We start from the raw sequence: 24,460 nt of genomic DNA, 5'->3' as shown, positions 1-24,460 counted from the left end.
CTTGATCTCCTGTCGTTTTTGTCATTCTCTTCGTGCGCTAAGGCTGCGTCTTCTTACATAAGAGGTGCTCAGCCACGGTAGAGGATCTGCACGAGGCGAGTTTTCAGGGCGAACGTGGCAGAGCCCGGGGCCTGCTGCCCACCTGTGCCAGCAGCTCCCTGTACATCAGGGACCAGACCACTCTCCCCAGGGAGCAGCAGCAGAGACCCCACATCCCCCTCCTGCCGGCCCCCCCGCCCCTTCCTCCACTCAGTGTGTGAGCAGCAGCAGCAGCCCTCCCCCCCCAGTCCAGCTCCGCCTCCCTACCTAGTAGCAGCCGCCGCCGCCGCGGGAGGAGCGCACCATTTATCGGCCGCGGGGAGGGGGCGGTAGGTGCGTTAGCGTCTCCCACTCCCCGCTCCCTCGCCTGGCGGGGTCCGTCCCCAAGGGGGGGGTGGTTGGGCTCGCGCTTCCCCCGTCCCTCTCACACGGGTCGGGTTGAACCAATTCTGTAATTCTCCCCCCCCCCCCCGCCCCGAGATTGAGGAGACTCCGCGTCCCCTCCTGCCCGTGTCGGTTGGTGTGGGCCGGGGTAGCAGGAGGCAGCGCGGCGGTCGCTGTGGGCTGGAGGAAGCGGGCTGTGGGGCCGCGCCAGGTAAGAGGGCGGGAGGGGCCGTTTCGCGGCACCCCCCTCCCCTCCCCCCTCTCGAGCGGCGGGTGAGATGGAGGCGGATTTTCTTCCCCGCGCGCGCGGGGACTGGGACGGGCGGGAGCAGCGCTGGCCTGGGGGAGGCGAAGTCGGGGAGGGGAGGGGGCGCTGCGCAGGGGAAGGGGCCTGCGCGCGAGGGCGGCGGCGGTGGGGGGGGGGGGGCATGCCTGGGAAGGGAGCGGAGCCGGGGGGGGGGGGGGAATGCGCGCTTGGGAAGGTGGGCTACGGGCGGGGGCGGGGCGCGCATTGGAAGGGAGGGGGCGGCCGGGAGGTGGTGGGGAGTGGGGTTGTTTGGCAGGCGGGGTTCCTCTGACCACCCCCAGCCGGGCAGCGGGAGGCAGAGCTGCCTTGACTCGCCGTGTCCCCCTCTGCAGCGGGATCTCCGGCGGCGGGGAGCGCCTGTGCCGTTCGCCTCTGCAACAGCCGCCACATTTGTCCGAAAACATGAGCCGAGATTTCAAACCCGGAGACTTGATCTTTGCCAAGATGAAAGGTTACCCCCATTGGCCAGCCAGGGTAAGTCCCCCCCCTCTCCTCTCCCCCCATTGCGGCCGCCGCCTCCGCTCACCTGCGCTTTCTCCTGCTGCGTTTCCCTGCGGGCTCCTCCATCCTCGGTCCAGTCCATCGCTCCATGCCAGATAAACGTTAGTTCATAGCAGACTGTCTCAAAAACCGGTGCGGTTTTTGTTTCCCATCTTAAGGGGTGCAGATGCATAGCACACGAGCAGGTTTCCCTCGTGCAGGGGCCGGCCTGGTGGTGCTCCTGGAAGTAACCCACACGCTGTGTTTTACTCTTTGTTTTTTAAGCCTCCCGGCTTGTAACATACAAACCGAAATGGCAGTATTTTCATCAGCTCTCATCGGTTTCTCTAGCTTTCTGTGACTTTCTGCCAAAGTCCAGTGGGAGATCTTCGGTGATGCGCCAATTTTTGAATTTAGTTTACTGAGAGAGGGTGTTGAAGCAGCAAAAATCCCTCGGGGAACTTCCTTCAGTGTCAGGTTCAGTCATCTAAAACTTTTTCTACATAGCATTGTTGGGGGTGGAAAGAGTGCAGATGTTTACAGCTAAAGTATTCCATTTTTTTACCATTTTAGTGTGATCAAGTGGCACTGCATTGTTGTATTAAGTAGAAAGAAAAGGAGTACTTGTGGCACCTTCAAGACTAACAAATTTATTAGAGCATAAGCTTTCGTGAGCTACAAAAGCTTATGCTCTAATAAATTTGTTAGTCTCTAAGGTGCCACAAGTACTCCTTTTCTTTTTGCAAATACAGACTAACATGGCTGCTACTCTGAAACCTGTATTAAGTAGGTTTCAGAGTAGCAGCTGTGTTAGTCTGTATTTGCAAAAAGAAAAGGAGTACTTGTGGCACCTTAGAGACTAACAAATTTATTAGAGCATAAGCTTTCGTGAGCTACAGCTCACTTGTATTAAGTAGGTGACCCTCAAGTTAGAGGTTAGTAATGAAGACTATAGTATGGTAGTGTAACAAGCTGTGGGAGTATTCAAAGGTGTGGACAACACAAAGTACTCTTCCCAAATACCTGGGGTCTTATTTGACAAAAAATTACTGCTGTGAAGATATGCGTTCTGCTCTGAAACCTGAAAGAGCAGCAGTACCACTAAGTATTCTGTTCACTTTTGAACAGTAAGCCAGTCTGCTTTCTCCACCAGCCCTAATAGGAGCCTTTAAAGTGTTGGAAGTTTCAGAGACTGATGTACTTCAATTGATGGATTTGAGATTACAGATGAAAGATTAGTGTACAATTTATATTAATGCAGTGCTGGATTAAAAATTGTAAAAATTTTTTTTTTTTAGTGTGCTATCTTTCTTAAATATAATGCATTGTGCTAGTGCAAGTCATCCGTTCGACGAGGTGAGAAGCATTGCTACGGTTGTAAAAGAGGTGGCAGTTGGAGGAGCAGATCCCGTGTCTACGGGAGCCAATACTGCTTCTAACCAGTACTCTTGTTTGCTTTAAAAAAAAAAAAAAAAAAAAAAAAAAAGTTAGTTTTTAGGTATATTGACCTTTATTGGACTTTTTTTGTTATATAAGGCAGCGGTTCTCAAACTTTTTTTTTTTTTTTGCGGACCGCTTGAAAATTCCTGAGTGTCTCAGCGGACCACTTAATGATCTTTCCAAATGTTGTTTGTAGCATTAGCTAACTATTGTAAAGCACTTTGGATAAAAGCGTGATATAAAAAAACCCCTTAATAATAATTAATGTTCTTGTTCTATAAATAAAAAGCCCACAACTCATATTTTAATATCAGTAGTCTTACCTTTCTAATGTGATCAATGTGCCCTCTTCTCCCAACCCCCCGCCACAGCAGCCCCTATGCTAGGACTGGGAAGGAGGGCCGTCTCTTGCCGCAGCTCTGGAGCTGGGGAAAGATGCCTCTTTCTCTGGTCGTCGCAACATGTACATCCCAAATTTCCCCCACCCTCTCTTCTCACCCCCCTGCCCCCTCCCACCTACCCCCCCAATTCCCCCCAAGGCCACCACCTCACCTTACATGTGCATCTTTTCCAGGGTCCAGGCACCTAATTAGTGGAGCCACACCTGTGTGGTTCCACTAATTATGTGGGTGCCTCTTCATTCTGTTGTGTGCCGCCGCCCAGGCACCGACTTTAGAGGGAGCTATCTGTGGACCACCTGATTGTATTTTTCAGATTTAATGACATTTTAAAATGTCCCACCACATATTTTAATTATAATGTAATTTTTTTCCCCTTAGGTAGATGAAGTTCCTGATGGAGCAGTGAAACCTCCTACAAATAAAATGCCTATTTTCTTTTTTGGAACACATGAGACGTAAGTTTTTTAGACTAAAGAGCATGTCATTTTCATTGCAGAATATCTTAAAAGTAATTTCACAGCCTACCTGTACGTGAGGCATTCACAAATGATATTCAGAAATGGGCAAACTTTTCCTCACCTAAACTTTATCAGAAAGATAGGCAGCTTAAAAGAAGGCTGCTTGGTCTTCACATCTACCATGAAATACTGAGGGGAGCTCTCGACTGTGACCATTCCATGAGATGTCAGGGAGCTCTTTTCCTAATCAATAAAAACAAAAGGTTATTATGACTAGACTGACTGCCCCCTATTCTGTTTTGTTTTAACTATAGCAGGGATTCTCAAACTTCATTGCAATGTGGCCCCCTTCTGAAAACAAAAATAACTACAGGACACCAGGAGGGGTAACTGAAGCTTGAGCAAGCCCCGCCTCCCCAGGCAGGAGGGCCAAAGTCCAAGGGCTTCAGCCCCAAGCAGGGGGCCCGTAACATGAGTCCTGTCGCCCAGGGCTGAAGCCCTTGGGCTTTGGCCCCGGGTCCCAGCAAGTTTAAGCCAGGCCAGCCCCGATGTCCCCATTAAAATGGGGTCGTGACCCACTTTGGGGTCCCGACCCACAGTTTGAGAACCGCTGAACTATAGTATTAATTTTGGCCTTGAGCATCATCCTTTATTTTGTTCTCAAAGAAAAGAAAAGAAAGTTGTAGTTATTAAATTATAGGACCTAAATAAACAAAAATGGCAGCAATCCCCACTGACTTGGTTTCTACTTTATACTAATTTAAAAAAAAAATAACTTACGTTGTGTGTGCATTTGGTTCATGTTGTCCAATTCCTATTACTATCCTATCCTCCCTCACAGATCTCTGCAGGATCAAGTTTGTTTACACTTATTGCATCTTGTCTTAAATTTGATTAAAAGCTCTTCAGGGAAGGGACCAGGTCTTCCTATGTGTGAGAGCTAAGTTCTATACCATGGAGCCCAACCTTTTTTGGTTTGTTTTGGCACTACAGTAATATGAATAAGAATACCACCCGTCTGTTCCTTCCCTCACTGATTAAATGCTATTCTTGATTCCACCACTTGCTGCTTTTTATTAGTATTCCAGAATGCACCTGCATATTGATTTTTAGGGGCATGTAGAGCAGTAAGAAATCTACATGAGCCCACATAAATAACATTCAAAGATCTTGGGCAAAATTTTCAAAAGCTCAAGTTCCGTTTTCAAATATGATTTAGTCTTCTAACTTAGGCGCTTTTTAAAAAAAATTACTGCTACAAAATTAAAATATGGTCAACCCTATATTTGGTAGTGTGGTAAATTCACTGTTACATTATTACATATTTCTCCTAGGCTCTCATACCTTACAGTGTTGCAGTGTGCAATATGTTTCCCCGCTCTCCAGCATTTCTCTCTTTCTAACCTTTATTCCTAACCCTGAGTTCTTCATTCCTACTCCTGGACATTTCATTAGCGGCAAGTGCGGAGGGCATCGAATAACCATCAGAAAGAGTAAACTCACCAGTATGGGAATATACTAATTATGGGGCATATCTAATTTTTGTTTGACTTGAGCTATATAATCTATATAGCAGTAGATGGAAAATCAGTGGTTCACCATATAATAGTTGGAGCTAACAATTTTCTGTACATTTTCAATTGAATAATTTTATACACTTTGGCCTTGATTCTGCAGCATGCTGACCCCTGTGCCTATGAAGAACCCCACAAAATACACCCTCAGAGTTTTCACAGGACTGCACTATTGTAATATATTGCTCTGCATTTTATAAAACTGAAGGCAAGGCAGTCCATTGCTTTGAAGTTCAAGTCCCCTGCTTTCTAGGCCATCAAGCGTTAGCTTCGTCATGCAAAACAATCTTTCTGGAATGCATAAGGAGTGATTGTTTCCTGGTTCCAAAGTGCTCTTGTGCATTTCTCTCTGGCCAGGATTGGGGAAGAAGAACCACACACAGCCAGGAAAAAACCTCAAACAATTGTTTCCTAACTTTTATGTAACATAGTAGTGGTTTGCAGTTTACTAACCATTAGTATGAATTTGCATGATAAATTTCATGTAACTCTAGGTTTGAGTGTCTCGTGGTTTGTAGTGAATGAGAAGTGATTGTTGAAATTGTTGTTAATTTTCCCTTCTTTGGATTCCTTCCCATATAGTAATCCAATGTAGTACCTTTAGAAGCAAAATAATAAGAAACATACTGATATTCTTAGTTTTTGTTTTGTCCATCTCTGCTGGTGGAAATTTGTTAATATTTTTTTGTTTTAGTCCAAAAAAACCAGATTTTGTGTGTGATTAGTCATAGATAAAAGTTTCTGACTTTAAGAAATTCCATAAAATTAACACTTGAAGCTTTGTGGACAGCATATGTACTGTTGGAGTAGGAAATGTATATGGTGGAGTCGCATCTTACGCGGAGGTTAGGTTCTAAAGTCAGGTAAAGCAAAAATGGCGTATAGTCAAAATTACCCTTGAAAATCCCTTAAATTGCCCATAAAGTACAGTATACTGTACATGGTTGTGTATACAACCCTTGAAAAACATGACGATCGGCAACTTTTGCTTGTCTCTTGAGCTGCTCAAACATTTCTTGATATGGTCTCAAATAGTCCGTAATACTAGGTGTGATTTTGAGGCTTTGTTCCATAGAGGGATCATATTCAGAAATTAAATAATTCAAGTGTTACGCTGCTTGGAACACTTCAGCAAATTTATGAAGATTCCAACTTGCTGGCTCTTCCTGTTGGTCGTTATCATCTTCGTCTTCTGTAGACAATTGTATCAGTTCCTCTAACTCTTCATTAATGAATGTTTCTCTATGGCTCTCAATTAATTCTTCAGTTTCTTCCTCAGGGAGGTCGACTAAGCCATCACCACCCACTTGGCTGGCCACCTGAACAATGCGTCTCACTTCTTTGTCAATGGTCAGGAAACCCTTAAAATCATTCACACATTCTTTCCATGGGTTTCACCAGCATGCATTGACTGTTTCAGGCTTGATTGCATCCATTGCCTGTTTAATATAAGTGATGCAATCGGCAATGTTGAAGGACTTCCAACACTCCATCACATTAAGATTGGGATCACCATCCATAGCACTACATATCCGTGAGAATGTAAGCCTCGTTTATGGGGCCTTGAAACAGCCTGGGTTGAGAGGATCGAGGTGTTATTGGGGGGGAGAAAGATGACTTCAACGTCTTTATGCGCAAACTGGAGTGCCACAGGGTGGCCAGGAGCATTGTCTACGATCAGCAACGCTGTAAAGTCAAGTCCTTTCTCTTCGAGGTATCGCTTGACCTCCAGAATGAAAAACTTGTGGAACCAATCTAGAAATAATGCTGCCGTCACCCAATCCTTTTTATTTGATTGCCAGAACACAGGCAGGAGACGTTTGTACTTGCCTTTTGGGGTACGTGGATTTGCAGTCCTGTAGAGCAAGCCCAGCTTTATTAAATGCACAACTGCATTGCCACAAAACAACACAGTCTTTAGCTGCTTTGAAGCCAGGGGCTTGTCTTTCTGATTTCAAAGTGTAAGTGCGGTTGGACATTTTTTTCCAGAAGAGCCCAGTCCCTTCAGCATTAAAAACTTGTTCCGGAAGATCGCCCTTTTCTTCGATGATTTTCTTTAATTGTTCGGGGTAGGCTTTTGCTGCCTCTTCATTGGCAGATGCAGCTTCACCAGTAGTCTGCACGTTTTTGAGGTTGAAAGCAGTTCCTAAAACTGTTGAGCCCATCTTGGCTGGCTTTGAATTCCTTCTCATCAGAAGGCTGTCCCTCTTTGGCAGGAGGTTTGAACAACGCATAGAGGCTAAGAGCCTTTTCTCCCAACGTGTTACCATAGATAGATACACATTTGCAGATCATGTCTTCCAGCCATAAGTTTAATGCCTTTTCAGTCTGCACTAAAGTCTTATCACGCACCTGGCTCGTCACCTTAGCAGTTACTGGAGCACTTGATGCCACAGCTTGACGAATTTCTCTCTTGAATCTTGATGGGGTGGATGCTAGATTCGTTGCAGCCATATTTACCCGCCGCATTGGAGACCGACATACCCAATAAGTCCAACACAGCCAGTTTTTCCTCCAGCATTGGAACAGATCGCTGTTTCTTTGGTTGAGCACCAGATGAAGTAGTTGGCTTGCATTTAGGGACCATGTATGAAAAATACGTACAGTATTTTTAAACACTAGAATCACACTCAGCATAACGAGATGCTCACACTATGAGAGGCACGCGAGAACTGAGACCGACTGAGGGAACAGCAGAGTCATGTCTCCATCTCACGCTCACTCTAGGGCATACGCTCATTGAGTGGAATGGTGGGCAGAATAGCCTGCACTATTTACAGGTATCTTGTTGTTTTTCTTTTTTTTGCCGAGCACGTATAGTTGAATTCGCGTTAGTTAAATGCGCGTATGATGCGACTCACCTGTAAGTCTGATGTGTCCACGGTTGGAATACTGTGTCCAGTTCTAGTGCCTACAATTCAAAGAGGATGTTGATAAATTGGAGGGATTCAGAGAAAAGCTATGAGAATAATTTTAAAGGGTTAGAAAATGTGCCTTATCGTGATTGAGCTCCTTGACTCTCTCTACTTGGTTTAATAAAGAGATCATTAAGGGGTGACTTGATTAATCTATAAGTATCTACATTGGGGAAAATATTTAATAATGGCTCTTCAGTCTACCAGAAAAAGGTATAATGATTCAATGGCTAGAAGTTGAAACTAGACAAATTCAGGTTGGAAATAAGGTGTAAATTTTTAACAGAATAATTAACCATTGGAACAATTTACAAGGATTGTGTTGGATTCTCCATCACTGACAATTTTTAAATCAAGATTGGATATTCTAAAAGATATGCTGTAGGAATTACTTTGAAGTTCTATGGTCTGTGTTGAACAAGCAATCAGACTAGATGATCACAGTTGACCCTTCTGGCTTTGGAATCTATGAATGTAAAAGTCTCCTAAATGATCTGTTACTCCTCTCCTTTTGTTACCTACATGAGTAGGACATCCATGTCAAAGTGATCTTGTTATAGATGGTGAAAAAGAGAGAAAGTGGAGCTTATTGGAATTTAGGTATTGAACCTTGGCATGAACCACTGCTTCATAAAACAAGGCGATACCTTTTTATTTTTTTATTTTTTTTTTATTTTTTTAAAGTGATTTGGTCTTGGGCTTATACTTTGATCTGAGCTGATTGCAGGCACAGGTTTGAACATGAGAAAATACCACTGAGTTCTCAAATTATGCTATTATCAACAAATGCATTGGCACTATGAAATTCTAACATGGAAGCATAGAAATACAACAAGAAGTTTACTGTGTCTTGGTGTTCTGCAATGTCAAGTGAAATACTAGTACTGAGTATTTATTTTTAAATCTTGTTCTCCCAGGTACTGCGTAGAAAAAGGAATGTTATAGATACTGTGATTTTGATGTAATGGGAAAAGTGCTAAAAGGAAAAGAAGATGTAGTTGTGCATCTGAAGCACTAATAATGCCCTTTATATATGATGTCTACCTCTGAAGAGGCCACTTCTAATATCCTTTGTATTTGCTGGTTAACTCTGAGGGGGCCAGTTCTTAGAGATGGCAAAAAGCTACAAGACTGAAAAAATATTTTAAAACAACAAATACTGGGAGGTAGATAATGAGGAAATAATGATTCGTTTTGGTCTCTCCAGCAAAAAAATTAAAGTAAGAAGCAGTTCAACATTCAGCTGCTGACTAAAGAAATCACTATTGGTTTGGGTAAAATCTGAGTAAGTATTTCTGGACATCTAAAATAGAAAAGTTTACTGACGGGACAGAATATGAGTACATCAAATAACTTGTATCTTTTTATAGCCCCATACTCTGACTTGTCTGAGCTACTATCATTTAAAAGTAAAAAAGCTTTTCATCCTTCTTAAAAGTATAATGATCTTGCAACCTGGTTTTTCATTTTGATTTTCCTAGATAAGCTTCCTGTTCTGCAGATGTATTATGCACTAAAGGCAGAGGTGTTGAGAACATATTTTCTTTATGCATTTTAAGTTAGCACAAATTAAAATCTTTCTTTGCCTGTATGTACTGAAAGAGGGTTATATAGTGCAAAATGCACACATACAGTGGAAATTACATATGGACTGTGTAATATAATTTGAGACAACTACAACAGAATACACTTAAAGCGGAATGTGTATCTTAAATGTCATGAGTCTTTAATTACATTTTTTTAACAGCAGAAACTTCTTATTTTTGCGAGATAGTTTCCTTAGCCTGAAGCCATAATCTCCTGTACTATCTCAAGACATTTTCAAGATTTAAGGACTCTTCCCTCTATTTCCTTTTTTTTTTTTTCTTTCTTATTTTTTACTTCCTTGCTTCTTCCATCACTTCAAATGCTTAAGTACTGAGTTTGGTTTCAACCTATTGCGTGTCTCTCTCTCTCTCTCTCTCTCTCTCACATGTGGCAATATTAAGAATTTAAAATGAATTGTTGGAGTAGAAAAATTTACCTGTTAGTTTTTCCTTTTTCACTTCTTATAGGGCATTTTTGGGACCAAAGGACATATTCCCATATTCTGAAAATAAAGATAAATACGGTAAACCAAATAAAAGAAAAGGCTTTAATGAAGGATTATGGGAAATTGACAACAACCCCAAAGTAAAATTCTCTCATCAACAGGTAAGTGATCTTTGTATGTATTGCTTACAAACAATAATGCATGCATCACCCGGGCCTGAAACCAAAGCCTGAGCCCAGATTTCTGCCCAGAGTAGGTTTCAAACTTTAAAACTTGAAGTCTCAGAGAGGTTTTAATTGGCTCATTAATGTCAATGATACGTTCTCAGGTGAAAGAAAATACCCATTGGAGGTGAATACTGCATGAAATAATAGCTCTGAGATGTTTGAACTGCATCAAGAATCAGTGAATGTTCCCTTCCCCTCACCCCAGTACTGGAAAGTTTCTGATGTGTGTCAAACACCTATTCTCACCTCAGTTTCAGCAGTGGGGATAGGGTAGGGCTTCTACAGCTCCCAAGGGGGTAGGGAGAGGGGCTCAGCCACCATCAAAGGCAAGCTCCGCCATCTCCCTGTCATGAGAGGGGGACAGGGATGTGCCCTGACTGGGATGTCAGGCTCCCATAGATGGGCAGGGACCCCCAGATCCTGGCAGGCACACAGTGGAGGCAGGGAGCAGGGCTCTCACACCCCTATGTGGGCAGTTACCCCTGGATCACAGGAAGGGATTAGGGAGCATGGCTCAGACACCCACAGAAAAGCTACCTCCAGAACCTGGCTCACATGAGGGAGGGCAGACCACCATAGATGAGTACGGGCCTCAGGTTGTGGTGCACGCACACAAGGGGAATGTGAAGCTGACAGGCTCTCTTGCCCCTGTTCTCCCCCAGTCCTCCTGTCATTCATTCCCATATCCCTCTTCCCAATGTCTCTCACTTTCCCTCTAATTACCATGACCTCCCCCAAACCCTCTCCTTCTGTTCACACCTACTTTTCACCACTCATCACCCTCCCCAGTGAGAATTTTCTTGTCTGGTGTATTTTCAAACAATAGGTTTACGGGTTTTTTTTTTTTTTTTTGACTATTCTGCTGTACTCAAATCACATCCCCCTCCCTCCATCTTTAAAATCCCCTTTGCTAGAGGTAGATTGGAGCACTATGCCTGCTTTTTTACTTCAGATTTCTGCATTAGGCTGGATTTGAGCTGTGTGCATGGGGTGGTATTTGGATTCAAGGATTATAATATTCCCTCAGAGCCTCCCAGGTCCTGTGATTAAAAGGGTAATTTTCCAGATAGTTAGCCTTTGTCTGAATGTTCTTAGATTAATCTATTAATCCTACACACAGGACCGCGAGTCTTCACATGCACCTAAAGTGGAGAAGGAAACTCCTTTTTGAAATAACATTGTAACTTGGTTTCCCTCAAAGGACCATAAATTCTGTAGGGGGTAACTTCGAGCGTTTGAGACCAGGGTGCAGTGGTCTGAGCCCTGGTTTGATCAATCCCACATCTTCTTTGAGGCACAGTAAATTTCAAGGCAATCCAAGCAACCGTAGGATTTTAGAGCACAGAGCTGAATTTTAAGCAGAAAGCCAGTCTTAACCTTAACTATAGCAGAGTTTTGTTACTCTGCTACAACTGAAAGAACTGGCTTGAATGGTCAGAGGGCAGCATTTATACTTTGCTGGGGATAGCTTCCAGCTGCTAGTATGGAGGCTTTGGACTCTAATCCAAAACCACTTCCCTCAAGGGGGAAAAAATTAAGAGGGGCATTCTACCCTCGTACAGAGGATGTAAGTCCTAGGAGTGACACTCATGCACAATATTATCTATAGAGAAGCAGAATTAAAGGTATGTAATTTTCCCTTCTCTGTTCATTTCCATAGTTCTAGTGCTATCCTTCATTGCATCAAAGAATATTTTTGATCCATATACTTTTCCTGAAAATAACCGTTAGTTTATAATTCATCTACTATTGATAGCCAGTCTTAGAAGTGGATCAGGTTGTAGCCAAACTACAAACTTTTATCTAATGCCCCTTCATATAGCCCAAGAAGTTTTAAATAATGGTTGTCAGTTTCTTGCATCAGTTGAGGATTACTAAATGGCACAATCACGTATAGGGATGTGCAAGGAAATGCTTCTGGAGTATGCCTGTGTTCAGCAGGGGATAGGAAATGTCACACTATGGTGGAATTGAGTTCTGGTGTGCTAAGGATATTACTCAGTTGTATGTGGCTTAAAACTTTTCCGGTCATTAATAAAATTTTAATGGAAACTTTTAAAATAAATCTTCCCTTGCAATGCTTGTTGTCTAAACACAACTTACTGCTAGTGCATGGGAACTGTGAAAGTTAAATTTGAATGTTATTTTCATTGTCTCAGCTGAGAGAAACTTTAAAATCAGCTATAGTGGAAAAAAATAAATTAAAAAAAAAATCACTCATAATACAGGTAAAGAAAATTTTGATTTTTAATTTTAAACCCAATCGTGCAACTTTAATGTCATTATTATTCATTACTTCAGTAAATTATTTGACTTCATGAAAGTGGTAATGTTTTTGTCTTAAAGTCGCATCCAACTGTTAACAACACCATTAAAGAGACTGTTGAAGAAAGCTGTCAAGAAGAGCCCCCTGAGGGAAGTGAAGAAAAAGTAGGAACCAAAAGGAGAAAGTCTACACTTCCCAAAGTAAGTGACTATGTAAATTAACTGTTTGGTATCTGTCTTGGAAATCTTACATATTTAGTTTAAATGAACAGTGCACTGGTGTTGTGACTGTCTTCTGTTTTCAGGCATGAACACTGACATTTGTCCTTATGTAATTACTATTATCTATTAAGCCGTTATATATAAAATTGAAACAATTTCTTACAACTACAAAGACTTTATATTATTATTTTTAAAAAATTAACTTGAACAAGTCAGAGTATCAAATACAAATCAGATAAGTGGAAGAAAAAATGATTGTCAGGACCTATGTCTGTTGGTTTAAAAAGTTTGTCTAGTTAACCAGTGCAAACCCCTAATGTGGGTGAGTATAGACTGACTAAACCCTTGCTTATATCAATTTACTTTGTATCAATGTGTTACTCTCAGTAATATAATATAGTTTTTAGTATAGATGAGGCTTCCTTTTTGACATGTAAGGATAAGAGTATAAATGATGTAAGTTGATTGACTAGATTTTTTTTAGAGGGATACACTTCACTTTTGAAAACATTTCTTTCTGAAATCTCTACTTTTTAATTGCTGCTATAAATAATGTCTAATATTGAGGAGGAAAACTATTAGTGTTTTCTACTTCATTTACTTTGTGGATTTGACATCACTTGTGTTGATACAGTTTTGCTGTATCCCCTTGTCATGGGGTCCACTCGTCGCATGTGGCGTCTCCTCCTGGCAGCTCTGGGGATTAGCTCTTGCCAGGCACCACTCTCCTCTGGCGGTGTCTCTACCCATTGTTTCTTTAACACTACGACCCCCTGTCACTCAAAGAGCCTGTTTGTGCCTTGGCCCTCCTGCCTTGTCATTAAATTCCTCTCCTTCTGGGGAGTTCAAACCAGCTGTCTGCTGATCTCTCCAACACACTGCACCACTTCCCAGTGGCTGGCAGGGGACCCTAGGCATGCCCTCTACGCTGGGTTCCAGCCAATAACAAGCAGCCATGGTCTGTATGGTCCTACCCCTTGCTGCTGTTTTTCTAAGCTTCTTCCTACCTATCTGGTTTCTCCCTCTTTCTGGGTTTGCTAGTCCAAGCTCCCTCCTCATAGGGAGTGATTGTAGATTACAGCTTTGCAGTGTCCTGCTGCTCACAACTCCTGGGCCCTTCCTGTTCCTGCCCAGCTGAGCCCATTTCCAGTTAGTGGCCTGCTCCTTCCTCAGGGGTAGCCTGGGCAGTTAATTAGCGTGCCTAGCCACTTTAACTCCTCCAGGCCTTGTGGAGTAGGCACCCCATCACACTCCTGTATAGTCAAGTTTGGTCTCCTTTGTTTGTGTGAATATTTTATATGGAAGAAAGGGAGAGGTTACCTTTTAAAAAAAAAAAAATAAAATAAAATAAAAAAATGAGGGGGTTGGGTGAGTGATTGATTGTAAAACCACAAAATTAGGCAGGAATAGTTGATGTAACAACTGAATTATTTTTAATTCCTGGAAATGACTAAATTTAAAGATGTAATTTTAATGATTTTGAAATCTTAATTTCACCTTCTTAATTCTAATTAAAGAAAGGATAGACAGGCTGTCTGGGAAAAGCAGTATTTGTTTTTGTTTTTAAAAAAATACACATAAGGACCCCTATGTATTTCACTGTTTAGTTGCAACTGTAGAAATCCTCTGTTGAAGACCTAGCAAATGTGCCTCAGGTAAGAGTGATCTTGATGCACTTAGAAAAGAATCTGGCTCTAAATTTTAATTGTGGTCTGTGGGGCAGACCTACATTGTTAGGGCCATATACATCAATGCAGGTACCCAATTTACATTAATAAGAATACTAATATTAATAATAAGAATAGTAATTGTGCACAAATATATTGGAAGCAGAAAGCGTGCAAAAGAAGCAATGGTCTGCTGAATCTCTGGATTTAAAGGGAGCAATTAAGAAAAATGGAGACATTACTGAGAAGCTAAAGTATTTAATTTCATTTTCCCACATCCTGTGTGGTGAAATTACCTGCTTCTTTCTAGTAATAATGATGGCATGCTATCAGATTGCAGTGTCAGAGATGCTGGAATAAATTAATCATAAATCACGAGGCCCAGACTATATATTCAGGAGTTCTAAAAGAGCTTAAATATGCAATCTTCTCTTGCATTTTTGAGGGATTTTAAGGGTATTAAATGCTGTAACTCTATTTTTAAAAAAAGCTTTGGTGGTGATCTGAGGAATTACAGAGAAGTGGAAATTATAGAGAAGCAAGTCATAGATCTGTATCTGGCAAATTGCTGGAAATGATAATTAAAACTAGAATAATAAAACATGTGGAAGATCATGATATTATAGGGTCTAACAGCATGGTTTCTACAAAGGAAAATTATCTTGCTAATCTGTTTAGAATTAGTTGAATGAATCAGTAAAATAATGGCTATAGGAGTTGGTTGACATAATTTTAGACTTTCAAAAGGCCCTTGACAAGCCACTACTAAAGAAACTAAGTGGTCATGGGGATCAGAAGCAAAGTATTATGGATCAAAAATTAGATAGAAAGCAATAGGTCTGGTCAGCTTTCATCATGGCAAAAAATTAATACCTGCTTGTTTCACAGTTACATTCCAAGTCCAGTGGTGGTTAATATATTATTGTTAATATGGAAATGGGGGTTAACTAGTGAGGTAGCAATATTTGGAGGTAATTGAGTTACTTAGATTAGCAAGACCAGAGAAGACTGTGAGGAACTCTGAAAAGACCTAAATTTTAAGTTAGATGACTGGGCAACATGGAGGTAAATGAAGTTCAGTATCAGTAAATGCATAGTAGTGTTGCATATTGGAGGCAAAAATCTTAAACTACTCTTTCACCTTACAAGGTTCTAAATTTAGCTGTATTAACTCGGGAAAGGAACCTGAACATTATTATGGTTATATTATTACTATCGTTCAGTGAAAACTTCTGCTCAGTGTAAAGCCGAAGTGTACTGTGTGCAGTACCAGTCACCACATCTCAAAAATATGACAGAATTAGAGGCGGCTCAGAGAAGGGCAGGAACAATTAGACACATGGAAATCTCTAATATGAAGAGGGATTGAAAAGATTGGGATTGGGATTTCATACTTTAGAAAAGGGACATGAATAAAAGGGAACATGATAAAAGCATACAACAGAATAGAGAAGGTGAATCAGGAGCTTGTTCTTCCTGTCATATAACACAAGAATAAAGGATAATTGAGTTATATTAAAAGGTGGGACAATCACAACTGATGAAAGGAAATACTTTCATACACAAGTATGTTGATTAACGAGCTTATTACCATAGGCTGTCATTGAGGTCAAAAACTTAGATTCAAAAAGATATTGGACATTAAAGTAGATAACAAATATCCAGAGTTCTTATAGTTAATGCTAAAAAGAATTTTGGAAAGGATATAGATACTAAATCTCATGCTTCAGGACTTAAGCCTGTCTCTGTTATCTCAAAATGAGAGGTAGGTTATGTCTACATTAGAGACCTTACAGTGGCACAGCTTTACCAATGCATCTGCTCCACTGTAAGATCTCTCGTGTAGCTGCTTTGTGCCAACGGGAGAGAGCTCTCCCATCGACATAATTAAACGACCTCCAATGGGTGGTGATAGTTATGTCTGCAGGAGAAGCTCTCCCACCGACATAGCACTGTGCACACTACCGTTTATGCTGGCAAAATGTATGTCACTGGGGTGGGTTTTGTTGTTTTTTTCATACCACTGAATGACACAAATTTTGCTGACATAAGTGGTAGTGTAGTCCTGGCCTTAGAGTCGGTGGTAGATTAACCCACATCTGCATACTGTGGGATTTTTACACTTCCCTCTGAGGCATCTGGTGCTGGCCACTGTCAGATCCATACTCCTGAGGGACTTATGTGCCAAAAAGATTAAAATTATGTGCACAATATTTTAAAATTTCTGCAAACTTTATTTGTCAATAAATAAATGTGGGTCCAGCATGGCAGTGGGGAGTACAGGCCACTGGCTGCATTGAGGTGGGAGATCACCCTGAAGCCCCCATCTTCCCCAGTACAGGGACTCAGCAGTGAGGCTGCACCTGACCCTGACACAGTTCAAGGGCTGGATCTGCACCAGGTGTGGGTGGGCAGGCACAGTCCAGCAGGATCCAAGTGTGGAGGATCTTAGTGTGGGGGGGATCCAGGTGTGGGGTAAGAGGTTTCTGTGTGTGGGGCAATCTGGGTGCGGGTGGCTCAGTGGGAGATCTGGATGCACAGGGGCTCATTGGGGGGTTCTGGGGGCAGGGGCAATGGGACTCTGCAGGGGATCCAGGTGAAGGTGGTTAGGGAGGGGGGGTGTCTTGGTGTGGGGAGATGGGTGTCGGTTTGGTGGAGGTCTGGGGGTAGGGCTTGTCAGAGTGAGGGTTTGATGGGCCTGCTTAACGGGGGAACTCCAGCTGCTGCCAAGAGGATGCTGCATGCCTGGCTCCACTCCCCCCCCCCCCATGGTTCCCCTGTTCCTTTTTCTTCCCTATCTCATCCCCCTTTCACTTCCCCTCTCTCTCACATTCCTCTCCCCTGTTCCATGCTCCCTTCCTTCCCCACTGTCTCTGTAAGGAATGATGGAGAGCGATCTTAACAAACAGCTTTGGGGTATGCTTCAAAAATGGAAGACTGTTATATACAGATTAAACTGACATTGTTAAATTATTTCAACTAAAGGTGGAAAGCAATTTGATAGCAATGAGTCTGTTGCAGTTCATCTCCTTTCGGGTTCTTTTAGATCTCAGTTAATATAAATTGTGAAATTTAGCGACTTTGGTTTTTCTATTTAGTTATCTGCTAAACAGGATAATTTACCCACTGAAGTTGAAACAGAAGAAAAAGAGATGGATGCTGCAAAGGAAGAAGATGTCCCTTCAGAAAAACCCAGTAGTGAAGTATGTGGGATGTTTTTCTTTCTGCCTAAAGCACATGTTTGAAATACTACATGCAAATTTTTCCTTCATACACATTTATTTTAGGCCCTAATACAGGCTTAAATATTTCCAGAGTCTATAGTAAAATAAATGAATAAGGAAACTAAAATGTTCATTTGTAACCAGGGCTGCTTTGAAAACAGGAATTCCATTTTACAAAAAATTGAGGTTTTAACGTTTAGTTTTGTTTCAATACAAAAGGAAACCAAGACCTCTTGGAATACTTCATGGAAAAAAAGAGAGAGAGAGAGACTCACACATATATCCCCTCAGAATAGCCATCTAACAGCTGGCTAGGGCACTCACCTGGGATGTGGGACACCCACGTTCAAGTTCCTGCTCCCTCTGATTTGGAATTTGAACCTGGTTTTCCTGCATTCCACTAGGCTGTCAGCTGTTTTGAAGCCTCTCTCTCCCTTGATTTGACCAGAAATTTCATATGGGGTCTGAGAAATCTTCCTAACAAAAGTTTCATCAAAACATAAGCTGCTTTCAAAATTTGTTTGGAAAAAGTCTGTTTTCCAAAAAAACCCCACTTAATTGAAAAGTTCCTGACCAGCTCTAATTATGGCATCCTTTTTAAACATCTCAAGTTTTTAGTGAATACATCAAAAAGAAACACAATGAAGCAGCCATTATTATTTGTCTTTTGTGATACTCCAATTACAAGAAACAAACATATCATAAATGAGGTCTTGATATATTTTGATGTACTGCTGAAATATATTTAGTAACTTGATTTTTTTAACCTGTTAAATTTAAATTCAGAGTTCCTGCTCATTCTTATCTAGATTATTATTGAACACAAGCTGAAGTTCATTTTGCTTTTTTATTTGTTTACAATTTTTTTACAAAATTTAAATCAAGAAAAATACAAAATGTTTTGACAGGTTTCAGAGTAGCAGCCGTGTTAGTCTGTATTCGCAAAAAGAAAAGGAGTACTTGTGGCACCTTAGAGACTAACAAATTTATTTGAGCATAAGCTTTCATGAGCTACAACTCACTTCATCAGATGCAATTTGTTAGTCTCTAAGGTGCCACAAGTACTCCTTTTCTATTTGCAAATACAGACTAACACGGCTGCTACTCTGAAACCTGTCACTAAATTCTGAAGAAACTCAACAATTTAATACTGTAGTACAAAGATATATTGATAAGTCTAAATACAAATATTCTAAATCTGTTGCAGTCACTAACAATAATCATCTGACCATGTCTTGGGAGTGGCTTAAAATGTAAGGTCAAGTTCTGCTTAAATGTTTATATAACGGATTTGAAGTCGCTGAGAGTTCAGAACGTGCATCTGAGCACAGACTTTGGCCCTTAAATATTAGAGTAAATATCAAGCCACCTATACAAATTGGATAAAGTTAATTAAGCTAGTGTATGTATTTCACTTAATACACATTGGGAAACAAACATATTAGAAATTGCATGTACTAGATGTGACTTGATGAGTTCAATAAAATATGTCCATACATATTAAACAAAATACTAATTAGTATTTAATTTGCAATTTACTAAAGTCCAGAACAAGCCATTATACCTTTATCTGCCTCTTTGAAGAGGTGTCACTGATTCTTAATCCTCTACTACATTTTTTGAAAGAAACTTAAATTGCCTAATATTGATGCTTGATAACAGATACCTTCATGTGTGCATAGTCGTTTGCTAAAATATATACTAAAGGCTATGATAAAATTTATCCTTCAAGCATCATAATAACTTAAACTAACTCTTTTATGTTTTGTTAACATTATAATTATTACTTTTTCAGGGTGTGATGAAAGCTAATGATGTACCTGTTCCTAAAGTTGCTAGAAGAGGGAGAAAAAGAAAGGTAACAATATACTTAATTTCTTTACCTTATCAATCATTTTGTGATGGTGGTTTTCCTATTGGATTCTCACATTTTTTCAGTAACAAATTATATTCCAATCACAATTAATCTTCATTTGATTTTTGAATAAATTCAAAACTGTGCTGCAGTATATCAACAATTCATTCACTTAATAAATCCCTTTTGAATACAATGAAAATGCCAGTAAATCCCATAGTCCAGAAAAGCCCACTTTCATTGGAACCTTACACAAAAACAGTGTACCAAATTCAAGTGTGTTAGATCTAGGAAATGTCTTCAATATGTTTATCTCCATGAGATTGACATAGATCCAGAGAAAGCAAGAGAGATGAGACTGACTAATCTTTTGTTACATTGTGGCATCTTTATTATAGTAGCATGGCAGTGCTACTGTGGTGAAGGTTGCGTCATGACTTCTGGATTAGGGTTAGCAACCCAAATTTAGGGTCATTTGAGCCAGGAATTGTGCAGATACAAGTCCAGAGGTACTAGCCATTTTTCAGAAAGTTTCTAGTGGGCCTTTTTTTTTTTTTTTTTTTTTTTTTGCGTAAAGCTAACAATCAAAATGTCTAAATGCTTTCAGTGGGTGCCATGCACTACCTTTGGTAAAAACTGATCAACTAAGTCTTTGGGGAACCCAAATTGTGAACAGTATTGAAGAACGTGTTCACATATTTGCTTGCCCTGGAAGGATTAAAGTGCACCCTTGCCAACAAAGAGAAAATAAATGTGAGGGTGTCTGTGCAGCCACTTTATGCTTACATGGGTAGTTGGAGAGATCGTGTTGATGCTGTTTTCCTTGATGAACACACTGCCACTGATGTTTTCAGTCTTGTGGGAGGAAAAGGAAGAGGTGCATGTGTACCTTCGAGGTGCATTAGTCATTATTTCTGTGCAGAACCGTGTAGGTTATGTCAGTAGCAGGACATAAGGCTTTTATTACAAAGGATATTGTCAGCAATTAGATGGAATGTGGAAGAAATCTAATGTTTTAAAGATGGTTAAGTGAAAGTGTAGGTTGAGATGGTATCCTATAAGTGTTAAGGGAGTTCACATTGTACACATGGTATTCTTTCTGGGAAGTTGGCTAAGTGTGTGAGTGTATGCTAGGATCTGGAACCTCCTGATCTTACATGAGTTTGTGCATATTGAGGCATTGCTCAAAGAGGGCATGGGCAACCTCTTCCTTTTTTTTTTTTTTTTTTTTTTTGGTCCTTTAATAATGTGAAGTGGAAAGATGGAATCCTATGAGTGAGAGTGAATGGATTGTAAAAGGTGGGGAAGAGCTTGTATGTTTCAGCAACTGCAGGGTTGGGAGAATATCAGTATGTGTGTTAACTGGTCATTACTGAAAGAGGACAGAGTTCAGTTTCTATGGGCAACCTTAACTACATTTCCTGGTTTTCAGAAGTTTGAGTTTTACTCAACTCAATGTTCTACAAGGAGACAACATACCACGAAGCAACTTTAACTCTGTGTTAATGCATTAATGTAGTGTTTTTGTCATTTTGAATTCATATTGGTGGGCACTTATTTGTACAGATAGTCCAGATAAAGTCAATGAGCAGTGAGCAGTCACCAATAAAAGGAAGGGTTCAACAATCTGGTTGAAAATTTGAGCCTTACAATTTTTGTTCTTACGTGATGGAATGCTAATTTTTCTGAAATCTCCTCCCCTATTTTGGTGTTTTCTTCATCTCTGTTTCACCAGATTGTTCTGATGCTAATACTTACTTAATAGCTTCATGTAAGTAGATGCCTATTCTCTACTCTCTCTTTCACAAATCAACTGATCTGTCATGCTTTTAAAGATTTGTTATTCCATAAAATAGTGCCTGTTCTTGTTGACGTTTACAGTCAGTGTAAATTGAGGATTTTTAACTTCGCTGTTCAAAACAGATTGTTGAGCAGTTTTGTGCTTTAATTCTGCATAGTATAAGCCAGGGGTGGCCAACCTAAGCCTGAGAAGGAGCCAGAATTTACCAATGTACATTGCCAAAGAGCAGCAGTAATACGTCAGCAGCCCCCCATCAGTCCCATCCCCACCTGCCCCCCAGCCCTCAGCGCCTCCCTCCCCATGCCTTCTGCATGCTGCAATCAGCTGTTTCACATGTGCAGGAGGCTGAGAATTGAGGGCATGATATGCTTGGGGGAAAGGGCAGGGGCCTGGGGTAAGAGGTAGAGTTGGGGGCATGGCCTGGGGCAGGGCACAGGGTTGAGCAGCGAGCATCCCCCGGCACATTGGAAAGTTAGCATCTGTAGCTCCAGCTCTGGAGTCAGCGCCTGTGCAAGGAGCCACATGTTAACCTCTGAAGAGCCACATGCGGCTCCGGAGCCACAGGTTGGCCACCTATGGTATAAGCTGTGTCCAATTTGGTTTTTAGAAGTTTGGCTCTATTGCATGTGTGGAGTAACCAAGAACAGGAAGGTAAAAATGTTTACAGTGCCAAAAATGTGGTAGGCCCTTCACACAGCACACTGTCAATTTCTTTACCATCTAACTTTAGACAATGAAGGGTTACAGTAATGAAAATAATATATTTTCACTCAGTTCTGCAAATGCTCTATTTTTTTATTCTTTATATGGGTAGAGTATAACACTAGTTGTATAATACTGTCTATTATAAAACTTTTGTTCCTGTTACACAAAATGGAATTTGGTTTTTTTTCCTGAAAAAAAACAAACCTGGGAAATTACATTCCCAACTTTTTAAAAATGTATTTAAGGTTGTATTAAGTCAGGCCCTCAAAAATTATGTCGCATAATTAAGGTTGTCTGTGCAAGTGTCTCTTCTTACGGTATTTCTCCACTGCGTGCAAAAAAAATATATATATTCTTAACTCGGGTTATAATAGCAGTGAAGACATGGCAACTCTGCTTTAATTCCGGCTTTAACTTGAGCTGTTAACAACTTGGCTTTTAACGTAGTTTGTGTCGTCTTTGCTATTTTAATCCAAATTATCTAACTCATGTTAGCTAATCCGAGTTGAGAACACGTTTTATCTGCAATATAGACATAGTCTTCGAGTGTGCGATTTTGTGGTACAGCTGTAAAATTACTTAAATAAGGGCTTAAACCTGAAAGAGCATTACTGCACAAGCAGGGAGCTTCAATCATGAGTGCTTATGATTAGTCTGTTTTCCTCTGCTCCTTATTATTCCTTCTCTACCAGTGTTTTTAAAAGGCACTCCCCTGTTTTTAAAAGGCACTCCTCTTCAAAGGGGCAGATTGCAAACTGGGTCAGTAGCAAAAAACTGTAGCAGCAGTGTCTTTACATCTGTGAGGCTATGTAGCCCAGTAGATTGAATGATGCTCTGTCATTTCTTAGGATGTTAGTTTGTCTTCAGTAATATGCCTTTTGTGTATTGTGACCAGAGGAGCCCTCCAAAAGAGGAAGACAGAAAAAAGGAGGACTGAGAACAGAGAGCTTTCTTCCAAAGTTTAAGCCTTCCAAATCAATCTAAAAAACCTCACATCAGACAGATGGGATCACAAAAGCATGAGGGTCTTGTCATAAGTTTTCAGGTTCCCCTATCATCTTCCATCCTGTCACCATGCTTCCTCTGAACCGGTTTAAGAAAAGAAAAGCACTGAAGGATAGCATTGCCAATCTTAGTTCACCAGAAAACATTGCTCCTTTTTTCCTGAGAATTGCTTTTTTAGGTCTTCATTCAAGAGTCTTCTTGGTATGAAAGAGAACAGACTAGTTTGTGCCAGTGCTGGTTCTGTCTTGGCTGATTAACAGTGTGCAAGGCCCATTTCTTCATGGAGTCCAGGCCTTTCTGATACAGAGACATCTCAAACAATTTTCCTCAGAATTTTCACTATCCTACCAGGAATCCTATCTCCATGCACCAGTTTGCCTGGACCACCAATGCTACATACATTTTGCAGAATTGCATTACCAGTTCCTGGCAGTACTGTTTGCTTCTCTCATGAGCCTCGTTTTCTCACAACTCTTCTGGTAACTCTGAAGACCCAGTTACAACAGATGACTTGTTGATACCATCTGAGATATAACCTGTCAATATGTAAAGATACTTTCCACTGCTCGAGTTCCACAGCTGCCTCATCTATTTTCTGAGGAGCTCCTTAGTACCTCCGCAGGATGTGGTCTCCCTCTGGGTATTCTATTAGACATTCGTGGTTCTAGTTGCCCAGGGAAAGATTTCACAATTTTTTTTCTGATGGGGACTGCTCTAGTGGTTCCATTCACTTTTTGTATGACTGTGACCAGAAGTAGAAACTTTTCTATGGTGGGGATGCACTTCTCTCCAAATTTTCGTTTTTAGTAATGGACTTTCCAGAATTGGGAAGCGGATTATCTTCTGTATCACCTGAAAAAACTTAGATAGGCCCCATTTAGGTCAGGCAAATGGTTGTCCCATGAAGTTAATCACAGCAACTTCCTAGAATTACAAACCCTTGAGAAGGTGGTTCTGACTTTCTCTTCTTAAGACTCCCTCTGGATTTAGCTGCTGTTTACTTGAAAAGCAACAATTGGATCTCTGTGGCATACTGACACTTCAGGCTGGAACAAAAAAGTAAAGTTAAAAATCCTGAATAAAGTAAGGGAAGCTCTCTCGCTACTGGAGCAGGAAGTTTTGTAGATTACTTATTGTATGTTTTCAGTAGTGTCTACTGGGTGCTTTCCAAGCCCTCATTAAGTGCAGTCCCTTATGTGAGGAGCTTGCAACATAAAGCATCTAATGATTAAAACCACTTATGTTTAAGCAGAAAATCAGCCTTTTTATCCAATGATTAAACACATGGTGATTGGACTCATAAGAATAAAAACTAAATCATTGAGTCCTAAAGTAGCTAACAGAAATGAAGTGGTCTAAACACGGAGAGTAGCTGCAGGAATCAGAGATATCTTTTGAGCATTCTTGAACCTCTTGGTCTCGGGGGAACTTTTAGTCCAGGAACCTCTCAAATTCCCAG

At 41.0% G+C, this 24,460-nt stretch overlaps 1 protein-coding gene across 7 annotated transcripts in view; it reads left to right on the top strand.

Annotated features, from left to right (window-relative positions):
• Positions 1-24,460, top strand: part of PSIP1 (PC4 and SFRS1 interacting protein 1) — a 57,224-nt gene continuing 32,764 nt past the window's right edge. For 4 of the 7 annotated variants that reach the window (XM_038402117.2, XM_038402111.2, XM_043514791.1 and 1 more), the window contains exons 1-7: positions 327-634; positions 1,063-1,204; positions 3,430-3,506; positions 10,053-10,191; positions 12,604-12,723; positions 17,510-17,614; positions 19,431-19,493. In XM_038402117.2, coding sequence (XP_038258045.1) covers positions 1,133-1,204; positions 3,430-3,506; positions 10,053-10,191; positions 12,604-12,723; positions 17,510-17,614; positions 19,431-19,493 — 576 coding nt within the window. In that variant the 5' untranslated portion in view covers positions 327-634; positions 1,063-1,132. Of the gene's footprint in view, positions 697-1,062; positions 1,205-3,429; positions 3,507-10,052; positions 10,192-12,603; positions 12,724-17,509; positions 17,615-19,430; positions 19,494-24,460 lie in introns of all 7 variants that reach the window. The other 3 variants (XM_038402114.2, XM_038402115.2, XM_038402113.2) reach the window with 3 other exon arrangements.

The sequence above is a fragment of the Dermochelys coriacea genome, chromosome 5 (assembly GCF_009764565.3).
Source record: "Dermochelys coriacea isolate rDerCor1 chromosome 5, rDerCor1.pri.v4, whole genome shotgun sequence".
NCBI classification, from domain to species: Eukaryota; Metazoa; Chordata; order Testudines; family Dermochelyidae; genus Dermochelys; species Dermochelys coriacea.
This window is presented reverse-complemented; position numbering and strand designations above follow the sequence as displayed.